Source organism: Sinocyclocheilus grahami, unplaced genomic scaffold, assembly GCF_001515645.1.
Source record: "Sinocyclocheilus grahami isolate Dianchi unplaced genomic scaffold, SAMN03320097.WGS_v1.1 scaffold1481.1, whole genome shotgun sequence".
Lineage (NCBI taxonomy): Eukaryota > Metazoa > Chordata > Actinopteri > Cypriniformes > Cyprinidae > Sinocyclocheilus > Sinocyclocheilus grahami.
The window spans coordinates 190,813-207,185 of NW_015506660.1; the positions used below are offsets into that span (position 1 = coordinate 190,813).

Below are 16,373 nucleotides of genomic sequence, written 5' to 3' on the forward strand. Positions count from 1 at the left end.
GCAAACGCAAGCACATCCATTAAGAGTTTAGAGATGGTTTAAGTATTTATACAATCACACATATAACAAAGATGTACGCTACACAAAAAAAAATGTATAGCAGGATTTATTTGTATGGTTTGCGCAAATCTGTGACGATGTGTCACTCTCACAGCAGTTGTTCTACATAGGCTTGATGTTCATAACCACATACATCCAAATGTGCTACAAAGTTTAAGGGACTGACTGATGAAGTCTGCATTCACTCAGAGAGACCCAGAAATGCCATTAGCTTTTGTTTTTACCAGCAGTGAGTTAGTTCTGCAGTGGAGCCATGGGGACACCACCTGGCCGAGGGCCGCTAATGCAATTGAGTGTGGAAAATGACTTGTAAATGTACTGCATGCAGTAAACTGATGATGATCAAAATGATGCATTTGCATTTTTTGGAACATCCTACACTAGCCAAAAGCACACAGCTGAATGTAGTATTCTAGAAGATCTGCTGCCATACACTACCATCAAAGTCTGAAATAATTAAGATTTTCTTAATGTTTTTGCAAGAAGTCTTGAAAGTGGTTTTCTATTTCAATATATTTAAAAAAATAAAATGTATTACACTCCAATACTCCAGCCATTACTCCTGTCTTGTCACGTGATCCTTGAGATATCCTTCTAATACACCGATTTGATTCTCAGTTATCAATTATTATTGGTGGTCAGTTATTAATACTGGTTCTTATGGTCATTAATGCTAAAAACCATTTTTGCTGCTTAATATTTTTATGGAAACCTTGATCCAGGATTCTTTGATCAATAAAAAGTTTAAAGGAACAGCATATCATTATAAGTCTGCTGTAATTTTTGATCCATTTATTTTGTCCTTGCTGAAAAAAATATATATAATTTAATTTTTAATTTCTTAATAGTCATACTGAAGATTGGAGCAATGGCTGCTGAAATTCAGTTATCCAAGTAGAAAACAGTTCATTTAAACTGTAATATTTCACAATATTACTGTTTTACTGTATTTTTGATTAAATAAATTGAATCTTGGTGACTTCTTTCAAAAACATTTTTAAAATCTTCATTATTCTGACTATTTGACCAGTAGTCTATAAGTTGCAGATCCTGGGAAGCTGACTTTTGCCCTAAGTTGGATGGACTACAACCATCAAAACCCGGGAATGGGTGGTGAGAAAGCTTTCCACTGACACTCCCAGGGGACTTTTGAGCTTTTCTGGATTTCCCACACAGTTGTACTTCAGAAACGAGGTAACTGATCCCAACCCAAACATCTCCACACACTCTGCCTACCTACAGGTGACACTCTAAACCTCTCTCACTCACACATACAAGCTAAAACTCATGAAAGTGTTACGTGGATCCCCAGACGTCGCAGACCTGGTCGCAAGGTTGATGAAACATCAGGTAAGTTTGGGGAGAGACCATGCCGCTCCGTCCCCGAGGGTCCTACAGAGAACCAGTGGGAGTGTGGTGCTTGCTTCTCTCCCACGCTTAAGAAGGTATCTGATTGATGACATCATTATGTGATGTCAAGAAGCGAGCAGTGATTGAGATTAACCATTTCAATCAGAGACAAGAGACTAAGGAGAGAATGTGCCTGCTGAGGACAATAAGTTTAAGGAGACTTTCTTTGAAACTCTCCCTAGTATTCTTGATTAGTGATGCTTGTAAAGGGAAATTCTGTTATTTGCTATTTTAATGTATTGAAGGAACCAGTAAGCAAACACCAAGCAAACAAACATAAATGCATTAAAAACTGCTCAGAGGATCAACTTTTCAATGTCCTGACAACCGCTCAAAACACCATAGCAGAGCTTCATGGTGGCCACCATTCAAACAAAACATCTAATTACAAATGCAAAAGTCACCATTGACACCTAATGGATGATGCCATCACAGAGGAGCCTGCCTTTATTTAGAAGAAGAGAGAACCCAGGGAGCTGGTACTTGTGCTGGCTATGCACACTTACCGCTAAATGCTGAATGACAAATAGTCTAAATCATAAGGTCCCAATTTGCAAGCAGCCTCTTAAATGTGATGGAGTGGAGAGTGACAATGAAAAATATGATACCTAATGTGACGTCACACCTAAATTCCTAAATTAAGGTATGGTTTAAAGCTCTTAAAATGGATAGTTCACCCAAAAATTTCAATTGTCATTATTTACTCAACATCATGTCATTCCAAACCTGTATGAATTTCTTTCTTCTGTGGAACATACAAGAAGATAATTTGAGGGGGAAAAAAATTGTTCATACAATAGAAATCAAGGGTAACCAAAATGGTTTGGTAACATTCTACAAAATGTGTTTGTATCCCACAGAAGAAAGTCATACAGGTTTGGAATGACATGAGGGTGAGGAAATGATGTCAGAATTTAATAGCAGTACATTTTCTGCATTCTAGCTCAAAATCAATGCTTTACTGTCAAGTGCATTTCTATGTGACAAAAATGCTTTATTAAGTTTGTTGCATTTGCTGTGAATTCAGTAATATCCATCATTATTTGTTTCTGTCCTGTTTTATTTATTAATTAAATATTTACTCCAATTTAAGGCCCTATAACCCAGCAAAACATTCACAGGGGAACTCGTGGGCCGGATGGGCTGGATTTGTCAGTCCAGCACTGGATGCAGGGTTGTCAAGTCCGGGGGGGGGTTCTTCTTTCTTTTGATGGAATTGGGCTACTTCCTAACTAAACTGTTGCCATGGGTTGATTTTCCCCCGTGGGTTAAAGGTTTGAAATGTTGCATAAATTACATTTGACTGACAAGCTTGTATTGAAATATTTAGCATTCTACTCAAAATCAATGCTTTACGGTTGATTTTGATTTTGGGGGGGGGGTTCTTCTTTCTTTTGATGGAATTGGGCTACTTCCTAACTAAACTGTTGCCATGGGTTGATTTTCCCCCGTGGGTTAAAGGTTTGAAATGTTGCATAAATTACATTTGACTGACAAGCTTGTATTGAAATATTTAGCATTCTACCTATGATCAAACTGAGCTAGATGTTAAGTTTTGTGAAGGAGGGCCACTGGTGGGAAGCCTTTTAGCTGTGTTTATGATCAATGACTTTAAAATATGTATTTTAGGTATTTTGAATTTGATATTTGGGATACGGTCATTGTGCTACTTTGGGTGCTACTTTAACCACCAACCAAACACACCCAGCCACCCATGCACTAGGAGGTTCTGACTCACTTGTTTCTCTAGGCAAGATCATTTATATGCATTACTGTTCAAAAGTTTAGGGGCAATACATTTTTTAAAATAAATTCTTTATTTATTTATTTTGAATCAGCAAGGAGGCATTCAATTGATCAAGTGGCAGTAAATACATATATAAAGACATAAATAAATGCTGTTCTTTGGCACTTTATATTTAACAAAGAATCTTGAAAAAAAATATCCCGGTCTACACAAAAATGAACATTGATAATAAGAAATGTTACTCAAGCAGCAATCAGCATATTAGAATGATTTCTGAAGGATCAGCTACACTTTAAAATATAAAAATATGTAAGGAATAATTGACAAGGGGCCGTTGAATTATTAGAAAAATAATGCACACCCGTCGCGTCGTGGCCATTACACCTCGGGTGTGCATTATTTTTCTAATAATTCAATGGCCCGGAGTCAATTATTCCGCTTATACTATGGTTACCACACCTCAAGACATCGATCAGATGATATATTTAAAGGGATTCGTCCGGTTTTTGTAACTTAAATCGTTATTGTGAGTAGGATTATTTCTTCCGCATCTCATCCAATGCCTCTTTTGCTAGTTCCAAAACTTAATTTTAAAACTGGTAATGGAGGCTTGAGCCGTTGATAGCATTCTAATGCAGTTATTAATTAAGTTATTAGAAAGAGAGCGAGAGAGACAGGGACACACAGAGAAAGAGAAAGAAAGAGAGAGAGAGAGAGAGAGAGAGAGAGCTTGTGTGAATTAGGCTACCTCTGTGCGTCCCTCAACAGTGTTCTGCAGCAGTGTCTCTAAACGGCGCTGTTGAGAAGGGAAAGAGTAGGAGAGAGAGTAACTGGTGTGTTTGAAAGCTAGAACAGGCCGCTCCACTGATGCTCCTCTTTTGATTAGGCTTAAAGGACTAAAAGAAAGACAACCGCACGGTACACGCAGGTTCAGAGCGAGAGAGACAGGGACACACAGAGAAAGAGAAAGAAAGAGAGAGAGAGAGAGAGAGAGAGAGAGCTTGTGTGAATTAGGCTACCTCTGTGCGTCCCTCAACAGTGTTCTGCAGCAGTGTCTCTAAACGGCGCTGTTGAGAAGGGAAAGAGTAGGAGAGAGAGCAACTGGTGTGTTTGAAAGCTAGAACAGGCCGCTCCACTGATGCTCCTCTTTTGATTAGGCTTAAAGGACTAAAAGAAAGACAACCGCACGGTACACGCAGGTTTACCCAATGCCCCCTCCTCCATCTCTATTAGAGCGTCCTTTACCCCCACTGTTTTACACTGATGATATCACCCCGTTCCTGCATCCAGTGCTTTTTCTGTCCTACTGCTATAATACTATATTTTTGCAAAAAGAGTGAGTGACTGTCGACAGCTATGGAAGACATTTTAGGTTTATCCCACTGGAAGTGGAAATTAAGAGAGGGATTTTGCAGCAGCTTGGATGCTCTGAGATACTTTAAAGTGATTGTACATGCTGAGTTTAAAACTGACACCAGGGTTTTAGGCTTGTCTCTGCTCTCCCCATTCAAACTGAAACAAGAACATGACATGGCAGAGCCCTGTTGTGTGTGAGAATTTGCAAATGTGTGTGTGTGTGTGTGTGTGTGTGTACTGGTATATATAGTTTATGAGGACACAAATGTGTATAATGACGATCGCCGTGATTTTGCTAAGTAAGACATGTTCCTGGATCAACATCTTTTGTTGATCCTGGATCAACATTACTGTCCAAAAATATAGACTAAACCCAATCCCTACCCCTAAACCTAACCCTACCCATAATTTATTTCTAAAATCAGTGTGGAATGATAGCTCATTTACAAGGGTGTAGAAGCATCTAACCCCGATCGTAAGCCTAAAACAAATATTTCCTGAAAAGTTATCCCTCAATTCTGATTGGTTAATTGGAATGTTATTCCAGGATCACCAAGGATGTTGATTCACCCAATGCCCCCTCCTCCATCTCTATTAGAGCGTCCTTTACCCCCACTGTTTTACACTGATGATATCACCCCGTTCCTGCATCCAGTGCTTTTTCTGTCCTACTGCTATAATACTATATTTTTGCAAAAAGAGTGAGTGACTGTCGACAGCTATGGAAGACATTTTAGGTTTATCCCACTGGAAGTGGAAATTAAGAGAGGGATTTTGCAGCAGCTTGGATGCTCTGAGATACTTTAAAGTGATTGTACATGCTGAGTTTAAAACTGACACCAGGGTTTAGGCTTGTCTCTGCTCTCCCCATTCAAACTGAAACAAGAACATGACATGGCAGAGCCCTGTTGTGTGTGAGAATTTGCAAATGTGTGTGTGTGTGTGTACTGGTATATATAGTTTATGAGGACACAAATGTGTATAATGACGATCGCCGTGATTTTGCTAAGTAAGACATGTTCCTGGATCAACATCTTTTGTTGATCCTGGATCAACATTACTGTCCAAAAATATAGACTAAACCCAATCCCTACCCCTAAACCTAACCCTACCCATAATTTATTTCTAAAATCAGTGTGGAATGATAGCTCATTTACAAGGGTGTAGAAGCATCTAACCCCGATCGTAAGCCTAAAACAAATATTTCCTGAAAAGTTATCCCTCAATTCTGATTGGTTAATTGGAATGTTATTCCAGGATCACCAAGGATGTTGATCCAGGAACATGTTGTACTTGGTGAAATCACGGTCATCGTATAATGACATGGGTACTACAACGTAAACATGGTTTATGAGGACACTTCCTGTGTCCCCGTAAAACAAAAGGCTTAAAAAAACATACAAAATTGTGTTTTATGAAATTCAAAAATTACCAGTAGTTTTCTGTAAGGGCTAGGGTTAAGGTGTAGGGTTGGTGTAGGGTGATAGAAAATACAGTTTGTACTGTATAAAAACCATTACGACTATGGAGAGTCCCTGAAAACCACAAATGCAAGTGTGTGTGTGTGTGTCACCTTATCGCTGTTGTAGTAAGTGAGATTTCCTCCTTCAAGCTTCACCCATCTTCTCTGAAAGACACAGTTCCTACAAGTACAAAACAAAGTGTCATACTGACAAAAGTCAAAACACATGATTATTCATGTTACAACATTAAAATAATAATTATTGGGGGTTTATTATCAGGGCCATTTGAAACAAAATGAAGTATTTTAGCCAGTGCTACCATGCAACTGGCATTGTGGTGTGTCAACAAGCAAAATAAAGAATTAAACACAGAGGAAGAGAAAAAAAAATTAAACAGGAAGGCAGATTTTACTGGTGGGTGTAGCATGTGCGGAAACTAATACCAAAATAAAGTGTGAAATACGCTGCGAGTTTTTGCCCGCCTCTGCTGATGCATTGTGCACTTGCTTTCAAAAATGATTTATTCAGCAAGATTTTTTTGTGTGTTTTTGATAGAAGTCTCTTATGCCCATCAAGACTGTACTTATTTGATCATAAATACAGTAAAAACAGTAATATTGTAAAAGATTACTACAATTTAAAATTATTGTTTGCTATTTGAATACATTTTAAAATGAAATGTATTCTTGTGATGTGAAGCTTACATTTTCAGCAGCCATTACTACAGTCTTCAGTGTCAGTTGGTGCTCAAGAAACATTTCTATTATCAATGCTGAAGACAGTTGTTCTGCTTAACATTTTATTAGAAACAATCATACATTTTTTCAGGATTCTTTGATGAATAGAAAGTTCAAAAGAACACCATTTATGACAATTTCTAACAATGTATACATCATACATACCTGTGATCCATTTAATGCATCATTGCTGAATTTAAAGTATTTTATTTTATTTATTTTTTTTTAATAAAAATCTCACTGACCCCAAACTTTTTAACAAGGAGGAAATGTTATTCTTAAAATCTAAGCTGTAACATCCAAATGGAAATGAAAAGTAAAAAAAACTGAAACTTCTGTGGTACCTTCATCTCAATGCCATCATGTATATTTTAATGACACATTTTCAATCATTTTAAAAAGCTAAGCAGAATAAGGACACCTTGCAATTAAAGAAACAACATGTTAACTGACTCAGCACGTGATGTCAAGCTGATCAAGATAACAAAAATCCACCATAATTTGATTCTTTGAATTTGAATAAATCATTCAATATCAAGCAGTAGCCATTGTTTACTGCTCTTAGAACTGGAGCATTTAGCGCTAAATGTGAAACATGTATTGTGTCATGACCATTACAGTGGATTCAAGCTCTTAAGGTTTGGGCACTTCGCAGTCAGCTCACTGCGGTGTGAAGTATGTTGTGTGCCTTCAGAAGAATGGAAATGCAGTGCATGAGTCATGTAGACTACTTTCATGGTCATAAGGTCATATGAACTGAATGGCAAAGAGCTGCATGAAGTGCACCTTCTGCGCTTCAAATATAAAATAACAATGTATAAAGAACAACATTTTTGGGTGAACTATTCCTTAACATTGATCCTTTAATATGTGCTTTAGTACTTGACTTCCAGCATTCTCAAGAATAATCCTTAAAAAATGCATGGCCTGCATGGTCCTTACCCTTGAGGGGAGAGTTTGTCTAGCCAGCCTGCTTTGGTGGCTGCAGTATGGGTCCCATAGAAGCAGGCATAGGGAGAAATGGAAACTTCTGTTTGAGAAGGAAGGTTTGGTCTCAGTAGGCCTGGTATGTCATCTTGCACCCTACTGTATAGGTCTTGTACAACTGATTGTGGCTGGGCTGAAGCTGATGGTCCAGTGCTCGAGAGAAGAGTAGACGGTGTAGGATGTTTAAAAGAGCATTCATTAGCCAAACGCTGACTAAGTGTGGATTCTTGTACAGTGGAGTAATCATCATCATCATCATCGACATAATGTTGCTTGGAAAGGTCTTGCTTCTTGTTATTGTGTGTTATTGTCTTGCTTCTTGTTATTTGTGTCTGCTTGTTTCTAAAAAATAATAAATAATTTGTTAAGTTGGCATAAGGAAAGGGCAAAATAATAACATTTACAATGATTAGGTAAGTAACTTCACTTCATTTCCATTGCTTTATGTTCTTTGAAATGATGACCATATCTAGCAAAAGGGACACTGTTCCTGAAGATTCTGGAAGATTTAAGTTCCATTAAAGGGATAGTTTGCCCAAAAGGTAAGAATATTTGATATTGAACACTTTCATTATTGAAAATTAATTCACACCCACGGTGCTGATTATTACACCTGGCCAGCATATCCTGCAAACCACAATGCTGTATACAGAGATCCTCTGAGTAACACAGTGACCATATGAAAATCTACAAACCATGTTGAAATCACAAAAATCAACAAGAATTAGAGGACTTCACGTACAAATTTATTACCACGATGGAGGTGCCCTTGAGCAAGGCAAAGAACCCTCAACTGCTACCTGGTTGGCTGCCCACTGCTCCAGGTAGGGGTGGGTGGAGGATAAAAACATGTCATTGCATTTATAGGTGAAATGTACATGTACAAATGGGCAGTCGTGGCCTAATGGTTAGAGAGTCAAACTTGTAACCCAAAGGTCACGGGTTTGAGTCTCAATACCAGCAGGAATTGTAGGTGGGGGGGAGTGAATGACCAGCGCTCTCTTCCACCATCAATACCACGATTGAGATGCCCTTGAGCAAGTCACCGAACCCTCAACTGATCCCTGGGTGCCGCAGCAAAAATGGCTGTGTGTGTTTACGGTGTGTGTGTGTGTGTGTGTGTTTCACTACTCACTGCTGTGTGTGTGCACTTGGATGGGTTGAATGCAGAGCACAAATTCAGAGTATGGGACACGATACTTGGCCACATGTCACTTCACTTTCACTTTAACTTAAAAAACAGGCCAAAGGACACCGAAGTTCACCTTAACTTCTGTTGTTCCAGGTTCTCTTTTACTCTTTGACTGGACATTACATCATTGCCCAAATCCTGAAAAAACAAATGCAATCAAGATGAAACTAAAAGCAAGCCTATTTTCTAAATTATGTTTTCAAATACCATTCACCCTTGTTATGAGTGTCTTAATGCAATTTTGTACAATGTCCTATCTTCTTGGTTTGTTTAGCTTTCACAAGACAACATTTCAAAGCATACCTTAATGTTATACATATATATAATTTCTCAGTAAGAGTGGAAATCAAAGCTTTGTTGGGACAGCATTTTTGCAATGCACCCATTTTTTGAGAAGAGTAATGACATTTTAAGATTTTTCTTTGGTTTTCAAGTGCAAGAAGTAATGTGCTCACCTACAGAATTAGACTGCTGCTTTTTACTTAACACATTTTCAGTTATGAATTATGGCACAGATGACACAGCTTGGTTCATTGGTCTGTTGGCTCAGACTGCTCTTTCATCATAAGCAAAGCACTCCAGAGTTTGTTTTCAATTGGGCCGAGACCACCTTGTTAAGGCGACCTCAGACCAAATATTTTGGTGCAGATCCCAGCACAATTGCCATGTTCATATATGGCTAAATAAACTGAAGTAGAGAAAACGTGGCAGGTTCTAAAACCAAATGTTCCAGGTATGAAAATGGCTTTACTGAAACTGTAACTCGTGCTCTACATGTGAGGTCATTGTAAGACATGTTACTTTATATGTAACGTTCATTTTAACACAACAAATTCCAGCACAGGCAGGTTTTGTATACACTCACCATTTCTATTTCTGCTGAATTGTACAGAAAAAGCTCTCCATATGGGGCAATGGGGGACAAGGTCCTTTGAAGTGATGCTGTAATTAACACAACAGGAATGAATCATTATGACAAAGCAGGTTGTGGTTTTGTGGTTTGATTCTGGGAGGAGGGCAAAGGAGAAAGAGTAAGACAAAGAATGAGGCAAGCGAGAGAAAAGAACAAGCATAAAATGAGATCCCACACATTGTCCTTTAGCGTAGACAGCTTGGAAAATGTACCAAAGAGGGAGCAGCTTGGGTGACTGGTTGTCAAGGTGACAAATGACCACCATATCTCTGCGGAGACAGTAAGGGGCAGCATGACTTCCAGACTGTTCCCTACGGACATACACACACATAGCTATATAGCCAATAGACAGGGCCCCCCACTAGATAAGACCCTACTGTAGGGTGTTTGATCTAGACGCCGCTATGTTATCTATGATAGAACTGTACTGTATTGTATCACATCTTAACCCAGAAGCAAAGGTGTCATTTCAAATCAGTGTCATCGTTTATCATTATCAAGAGTTGACCTTCTAACTACAGATGATACGCTTGCTCTATTTTTCCCTCTCTCTGCCCTGTTTTATTCGTCTTCCACAAGAACCTCTTTCAGGACAATTGTGTAAATCTCTGATCATAAAGTTCTTCTCTGTTTCAAACTGATTCTCTGTTCCCGCTCTACACTTAAAACGTTTCCTCTAAAACTTCATCTACCTTGTACCTTTCTGTTACATTTTAGTCTCCAGAAAGTTAGAACAGAATTTGGTTGTAGATCTAGTAGGTATAGGCCAGGGGTAGGCAAGTTCGGTCCTAGAGAGCAGTTCAGCTCCAACCCTAAAAAAAAAAACGTGCCTGCCTATAGCCTTAGTAATCCTGAAGATATTGATTAGCTTGTTCAGGTGTGTTTGATTAGGGTTGGAGCTGAACTCTGCAGGACTGCGGCTCTCTAGGACCAAACTTGCCTACCCCTGGTATAGGCATTATTAAACCACTTTTACACCTAAACCTGGTTTCTGATTAAGATTAGTTCACCCAAAAATTTAAATTCTGTCATTAATTATTACTCACCCTTCAGAACACAAATTAAGATATTTCTGAAGAAATCTGAGAGCTTTCTGACCCTGCATAGACAGCAACGCAACTACCACACAAAGCCCAGAAAGGTAGTAAGGACATCGTTAAAATAGTCCATGTCACATCAGGGGTTCAATCGTAATTTTATAAAGCTATAAGAATGCTTTTTGTACGCAGCACAGCAGCACCACATGCATGCGTCATGGTACTCTCATGAAGGGCAGCGGACAGTGACGCGGAAGAGAAGAATTGTTAAATTAAATCGTTATTTTTGTTTTCTTTGGGCACAAAAAGTTTTCTCATAGCTTCATAAAATGACGGTTGAACCACTGATGTCACATGGACTATTTTAACGTTGTCCTTACTACCTTTCTGGGCTTTGAACGTGGTACTGAAGAAATCTGAGAGCTTTCTGACCCTGCATAGACAGCAACGCAACTACCACACAAAGCCCAGAAAGGTAGTAAGGACATCGTTAAAATAGTCCATGTCACATCAGGGGTTCAATCGTAATTTTATAAAGCTATAAGAATGCTTTTTGTACGCAGCACAGCAGCACCACATGCATGCGTCATGGTACTCTCATGAAGGGCAGCGGACAGTGACGAGGAAGAGAAGAATTGTTAAATTAAATCGTTATTTTTGTTTTCTTTGGGCACAAAAAGTTTTCTCATAGCTTCATAAAATGACGGTTGAACCACTGATGTCTATAGTCCATGGACTATTTTAACATTGTCCTTACTACCTTTCTGGGCTTTGAACGTGGTACTTGCGTTGCTGTCTATGCAGGGTCAGAAAGATCTCAGATTTCATCAAAAATATCTTAATTTGTGTTCAGAAGATGAACAAAGGTCTTATGGGTTTGGAACGACATGAGGGTAATTATGACAGAATTTTCATTTTTGGGTGAACTATCCCTTTCAGTGTAGCTCCCAATTCCCAAATACACACACACACACACACAGAGTCACATGCAAACAATTTCCAAACTATTCCTCAAGGAAGCTAAAAGCACCTTTCCTGCCACAATTACAAACACTGTGACATGTTCAGAACAGGGACACAATGGAACATTACATTTCAAAGCCAAAAGCAGTTTCAAAGACACACACACATAAGCAAGTTGCTATAAGTTTGGCAAACTAGGCTTCTCCTCATGCATGCATTAGAAGATAAAAGCAAATTACATTGAGAGACTGCATCCCATTTAATTTAACAGGATCACAAATCAGAACAAAATATATAAACCACTGAAGTTGAAATAAAGTGAAAAGTAGTGTACCTTTCTTACTGCCTGTGGGGCAAACGTGTCCCTCAGACCTTGAGAGATGGTCACTGTTGTTATTTGCTGCCACATTCCTGCACACACATTTGTAAGGAGAAAAGTGTGAAAGTTTTGTGCATTTCTGATTGAATGGATAAAAATAAAAAAAAGTACAGTCCCATTCATTGACACCCAAATTAGAACTCCAAAGTATGCCCATGCACTGATCACTGAAGGACATGCATCACTTGTGAATAGTACTACAGTATTTTTTCAGCTATGGGCAACTATGCGATCTCGCAAAATTTATATCACGATATATTTCTTCATTTCGGTCGATACGATATAATTCCGATATCAATATGAACACTATTTATGTGAAATAGAAATATTTTGTAACATTATAAATGCCTTTATCATCACTTTTGATCAATTTTAAGCATCTTTGCTAAATAAAATTATTAATTTCTATAATTTCTTTCCCAAAAAATTTATAAAAATGATACTGAATGGAATAGTGTATAATGCTACAAAAGCTTTTTATTTCAGATATTCATCAAAGAATCCTGAAAAAAAAAATGTACTCAACTGTTTTAAATATTGATAATCAGCAAATCAGTATATTAGAATGATTTCTGAAGGATCATGTGACACTGAAGACTGGAGTAATGATGCTGAAAATTTAGCTATGTATGATCACAGGAATAAATTACATTTTAAAATCTATTCAAATAGAAAGCAATTTTAAATTGTAAAAGTATTTCAAAATGTTACTGTTTTTGCTGTACTTTGGATCAAATAAATGCAGCCTTGTTGAGTAGAAGAGTATAATAAATACAACAACATTAAAAATCTTACTGTTCAAAAACTTTTGACTGGTAGTGTAGGCTGATTATTTTTATAGATTGAAAAAAATGTGCTTCAGCCAGAAAAAAGGGTATGAAAAGTGACTCAAAATCGAACAATAACAAAAACTGGAAATGTTGCTGAGACCAAGGTTATTATAGTTTAGCATTTTTAAATTTGTTTTATTTTAATATCATTTTCAAATTTGCAATAAAATTTAGTTTTGTTTTTATTAGTTTCATTAATAATTTTGTTTTAGCAGGAGGCGCTTTTAGAGTTTCCCCAGTAATGGCTGTAATCAAAGCAGCTCCGCTCATGAATGCTACTTTATCAGATCAAATAAAAATGCCATAGAAACTTTTCTGAAGACAGTCGGTTCCCTTCAGAGATACATTCATATAAAACACCCGCGCCGTGTTATGATTTTGAAATGTGCAGAGCTCATGTTTATTCAACGAAGTCAAACGGCACAAATAAATAAATGTATGGGAAGCTGGTAATGTATATCGAAATATCGGAAATGTGTTTAAAAATCATATCACCGTTATTGAAAAAAATAATATCGCGATACATATTTATATTGAATTATTGTCCAGCCCTACGCCAGCACTATCTAGCCTGCATCCTGAGATACAGGAAGCGTTACGTACTTTTTGTCATTGGTTTTTGGAAGTCATGAACATATTCCTTTCTAAAGAATGCTTTACTCATTTAAAACAATAATGATGTTAAATGATCTTTTGGGGAGTCATTTCTCAGACAAAATTGATCTGCGATACATTTGTGATTAATCAGATTACAAATGTAATCAATTGACAGGCCTTTTTTTATAGCCCAATTTATTATATAATTTGTGGAAAGGAGTTCAGGTAGAGAAGTCAGAAGCTCATGCATAGTTCTGCACAGCTATAAAGTCTGAAGAGACTCGTGTGAAATCATACAGGGGTGAAGCCAGTCAGTTGAGTTTATGTCAAAACCTCTTACAATGCTTGCATATTGTCCTGTGTTTTACTGCATATAATCCATACATGGAAAGTAGAACCAATGTGACATTCATTACAAGACGATTCGTTAAAACATTTCAAAATGCACCTGCATTGTTTTGCATTTTGTTACTTTCACTCAAATGAAAGGCTACTTTTCCAGTCATATTTTTCATGATTGAAGATTTCTTAAAAATAGTGTTCAAATATTGTCTCACTTTCTTCTCATGAACCCAATATCGTGTATGGTCTCACCTTGTGAGCTAAGTGTCTTGTCACACTCCTACTTAATACATATGCTGGCTTAACCTAGACTTTAAAAAACTCACCAGTCATAAGGAGGTTTGAAGGGATGCTCGGGAATCTCTGGAATGGGCCTGTGTCGTAGCTTATAGGAGAGGGTAGAACTCAGCTCAGAGGGTTCCTTAATGAAGGTGCACTGCTCATATATTTCATTTTCAACCATTTTTCCCTGAAACCCTACAGAAGCTCCTTCTGAGGGAAAGTCATCATTCTCATCTGGAATAGGTTCTTCTGAAAAGCTCTCCAGTGATTCGCTGCTGCCATGCTCAGAGGCGGAGCTAGAGCTGGAGGAAACAGTGTAACATGTAACACTAGTCCCTGAAAGAAGAGTTTGCTTTGTCGTCTGGATGTTACTGTACTGTCCAACGGTACTGCCCTTAGAATTCTGACAAGATATGCCTCTCTTCTTAGCCTTGGGAAACACTTGTCTAGGTCTTGGGATTGGCTTTCTCCTCGCGGGTACTTTCATAGAACCTTTACCTCCATCCACTTCCACCATCAGGGTCTCCAGGCTGCTTAGGATCCTCCGCCGGTGTCCTGTGGGAATATTGTCGACCTCAAAAAGCTTCTCCTCAGTTAGGATCCTAAGGTCTTTAAAGCAACGGTAGCCAGCCCTGGCGAAGCTGGAGGCATATTGGGGCAGGTGCAGACTGGTCAGCCATCCAGTAATTTCCTGGTCAGGCTCCATAGAAGACTACACGCAGGGGTCTTTAGTAATAATAAACCTGATTGTGAATAAAAAAAAATTTGCATTAAACAAACAAACATGTTGGTGTTAAACACTTGTCTAGGTCTTGGGATTGGCTTTCTCCTCGCGGGTACTTTCATAGAACCTTTACCTCCATCCACTTCCACCATCAGGGTCTCCAGGCTGCTTAGGATCCTCCGCCGGTGTCCTGTGGGAATATTGTCGACCTCAAAAAGCTTCTCCTCAGTTAGGATCCTAAGGTCTTTAAAGCAACGGTAGCCAGCCCTGGCGAAGCTGGAGGCATATTGGGGCAGGTGCAGACTGGTCAGCCATCCAGTAATTTCCTGGTCAGGCTCCATAGAAGACTACACGCAGGGGTCTTTAGTAATAATAAACCTGGTTGTGAATAAAAAAAAATTTGCATTAAACAAACAAACATGTTGGTGTTTAGAGGGCTCCTCAAGCTGAAGGGATCCCCCGAATTTGGTGGAGATCCGCCGGCGCGTTTGCGAGATAGTGTCACCAGCCAACACAGTAAGGAGCTCAGGCTACAGCATTCAAGCGTTGTCTTATTCGACCATAAGTGCCCTGCGTAGTGGACTTCACATGATATTCCGCCATCATTCCAGTTCCAAGGGAACGTACACGTTACATTCAAAGGGCATTAAAGTAAGCGAGACGTGAATTTATATTTATTTACAGAGGTATATTATGTCACACTTCACACTTCTCTAGTAAGTTTCGTCTGTGACAGTAGCGCAAATCCGTGAATTAATTTTCCGAAGTGAAATAAACTTCAATGGAATAAAGTTGAATAAACTTCAACTTTACTGTTCAGTGCACTGATGTGAGACTCATTTTGGATAATAAAGTTTATTGATAAATTGTTAAATGCCCTGCCTCCATCATTACATATCTTTGTCACATCATTATAAGTGCTTGATCACCACATTTGAGTGATCATTGCAAAAAATTTGTTTATGTATATATATATTCTGTTTATGTATATACTGTATTCTATATATAGTACCAGTCAAATGTTTGGACACACGAATGGGAAAGTGTCCAAACTTTTGACTGGTACTGTACTATAATATACACAAAGAATATAGGCCGATATATCAATATCTTTTTTTACTTCCTAATATCGGTATCAGCCCCAAAAAACCCATATCGGTCGGACTCTAATTAGCATGCATCAACTTGCCAACCTATAGGAGTTGCACTTTTTTTCATAGTACTCATAGTTGCTGCTGTTACATAAAAATATGATTTGGTGGCACACACAAAAGACTATTTTGCTAAGCAACAGTGAACAGCAGAGAAAGAATCCGGGCTCAGCTCTCATCTCTGTACTCTTCTATTTGGTGCA

The 16,373-nt window shown here is 38.3% G+C and overlaps 1 protein-coding gene across 1 annotated transcript in view; it reads right to left on the reverse strand.

Moving 5' to 3' along the window:
* The window catches only part of LOC107570585 (arf-GAP with Rho-GAP domain, ANK repeat and PH domain-containing protein 2-like), a 44,668-nt gene extending 29,634 nt beyond the window's left edge, over positions 1 to 15,034 (reverse strand). The window contains exons 1-6 of the mRNA XM_016256816.1: positions 14,340 to 15,034; positions 12,200 to 12,276; positions 9,818 to 9,894; positions 9,026 to 9,090; positions 7,716 to 8,102; positions 6,147 to 6,216 (exon numbers count right to left, since the gene is read on the reverse strand). Of these exons, the coding sequence (XP_016112302.1) occupies positions 6,147 to 6,216; positions 7,716 to 8,102; positions 9,026 to 9,090; positions 9,818 to 9,894; positions 12,200 to 12,276; positions 14,340 to 15,001 (1,338 nt within the window). The 5' untranslated portion in view covers positions 15,002 to 15,034. The remainder of the gene's footprint in view (positions 1 to 6,146; positions 6,217 to 7,715; positions 8,103 to 9,025; positions 9,091 to 9,817; positions 9,895 to 12,199; positions 12,277 to 14,339) is intronic.
* Between the last annotated feature and the right edge of the window lie 1,339 nt (positions 15,035 to 16,373).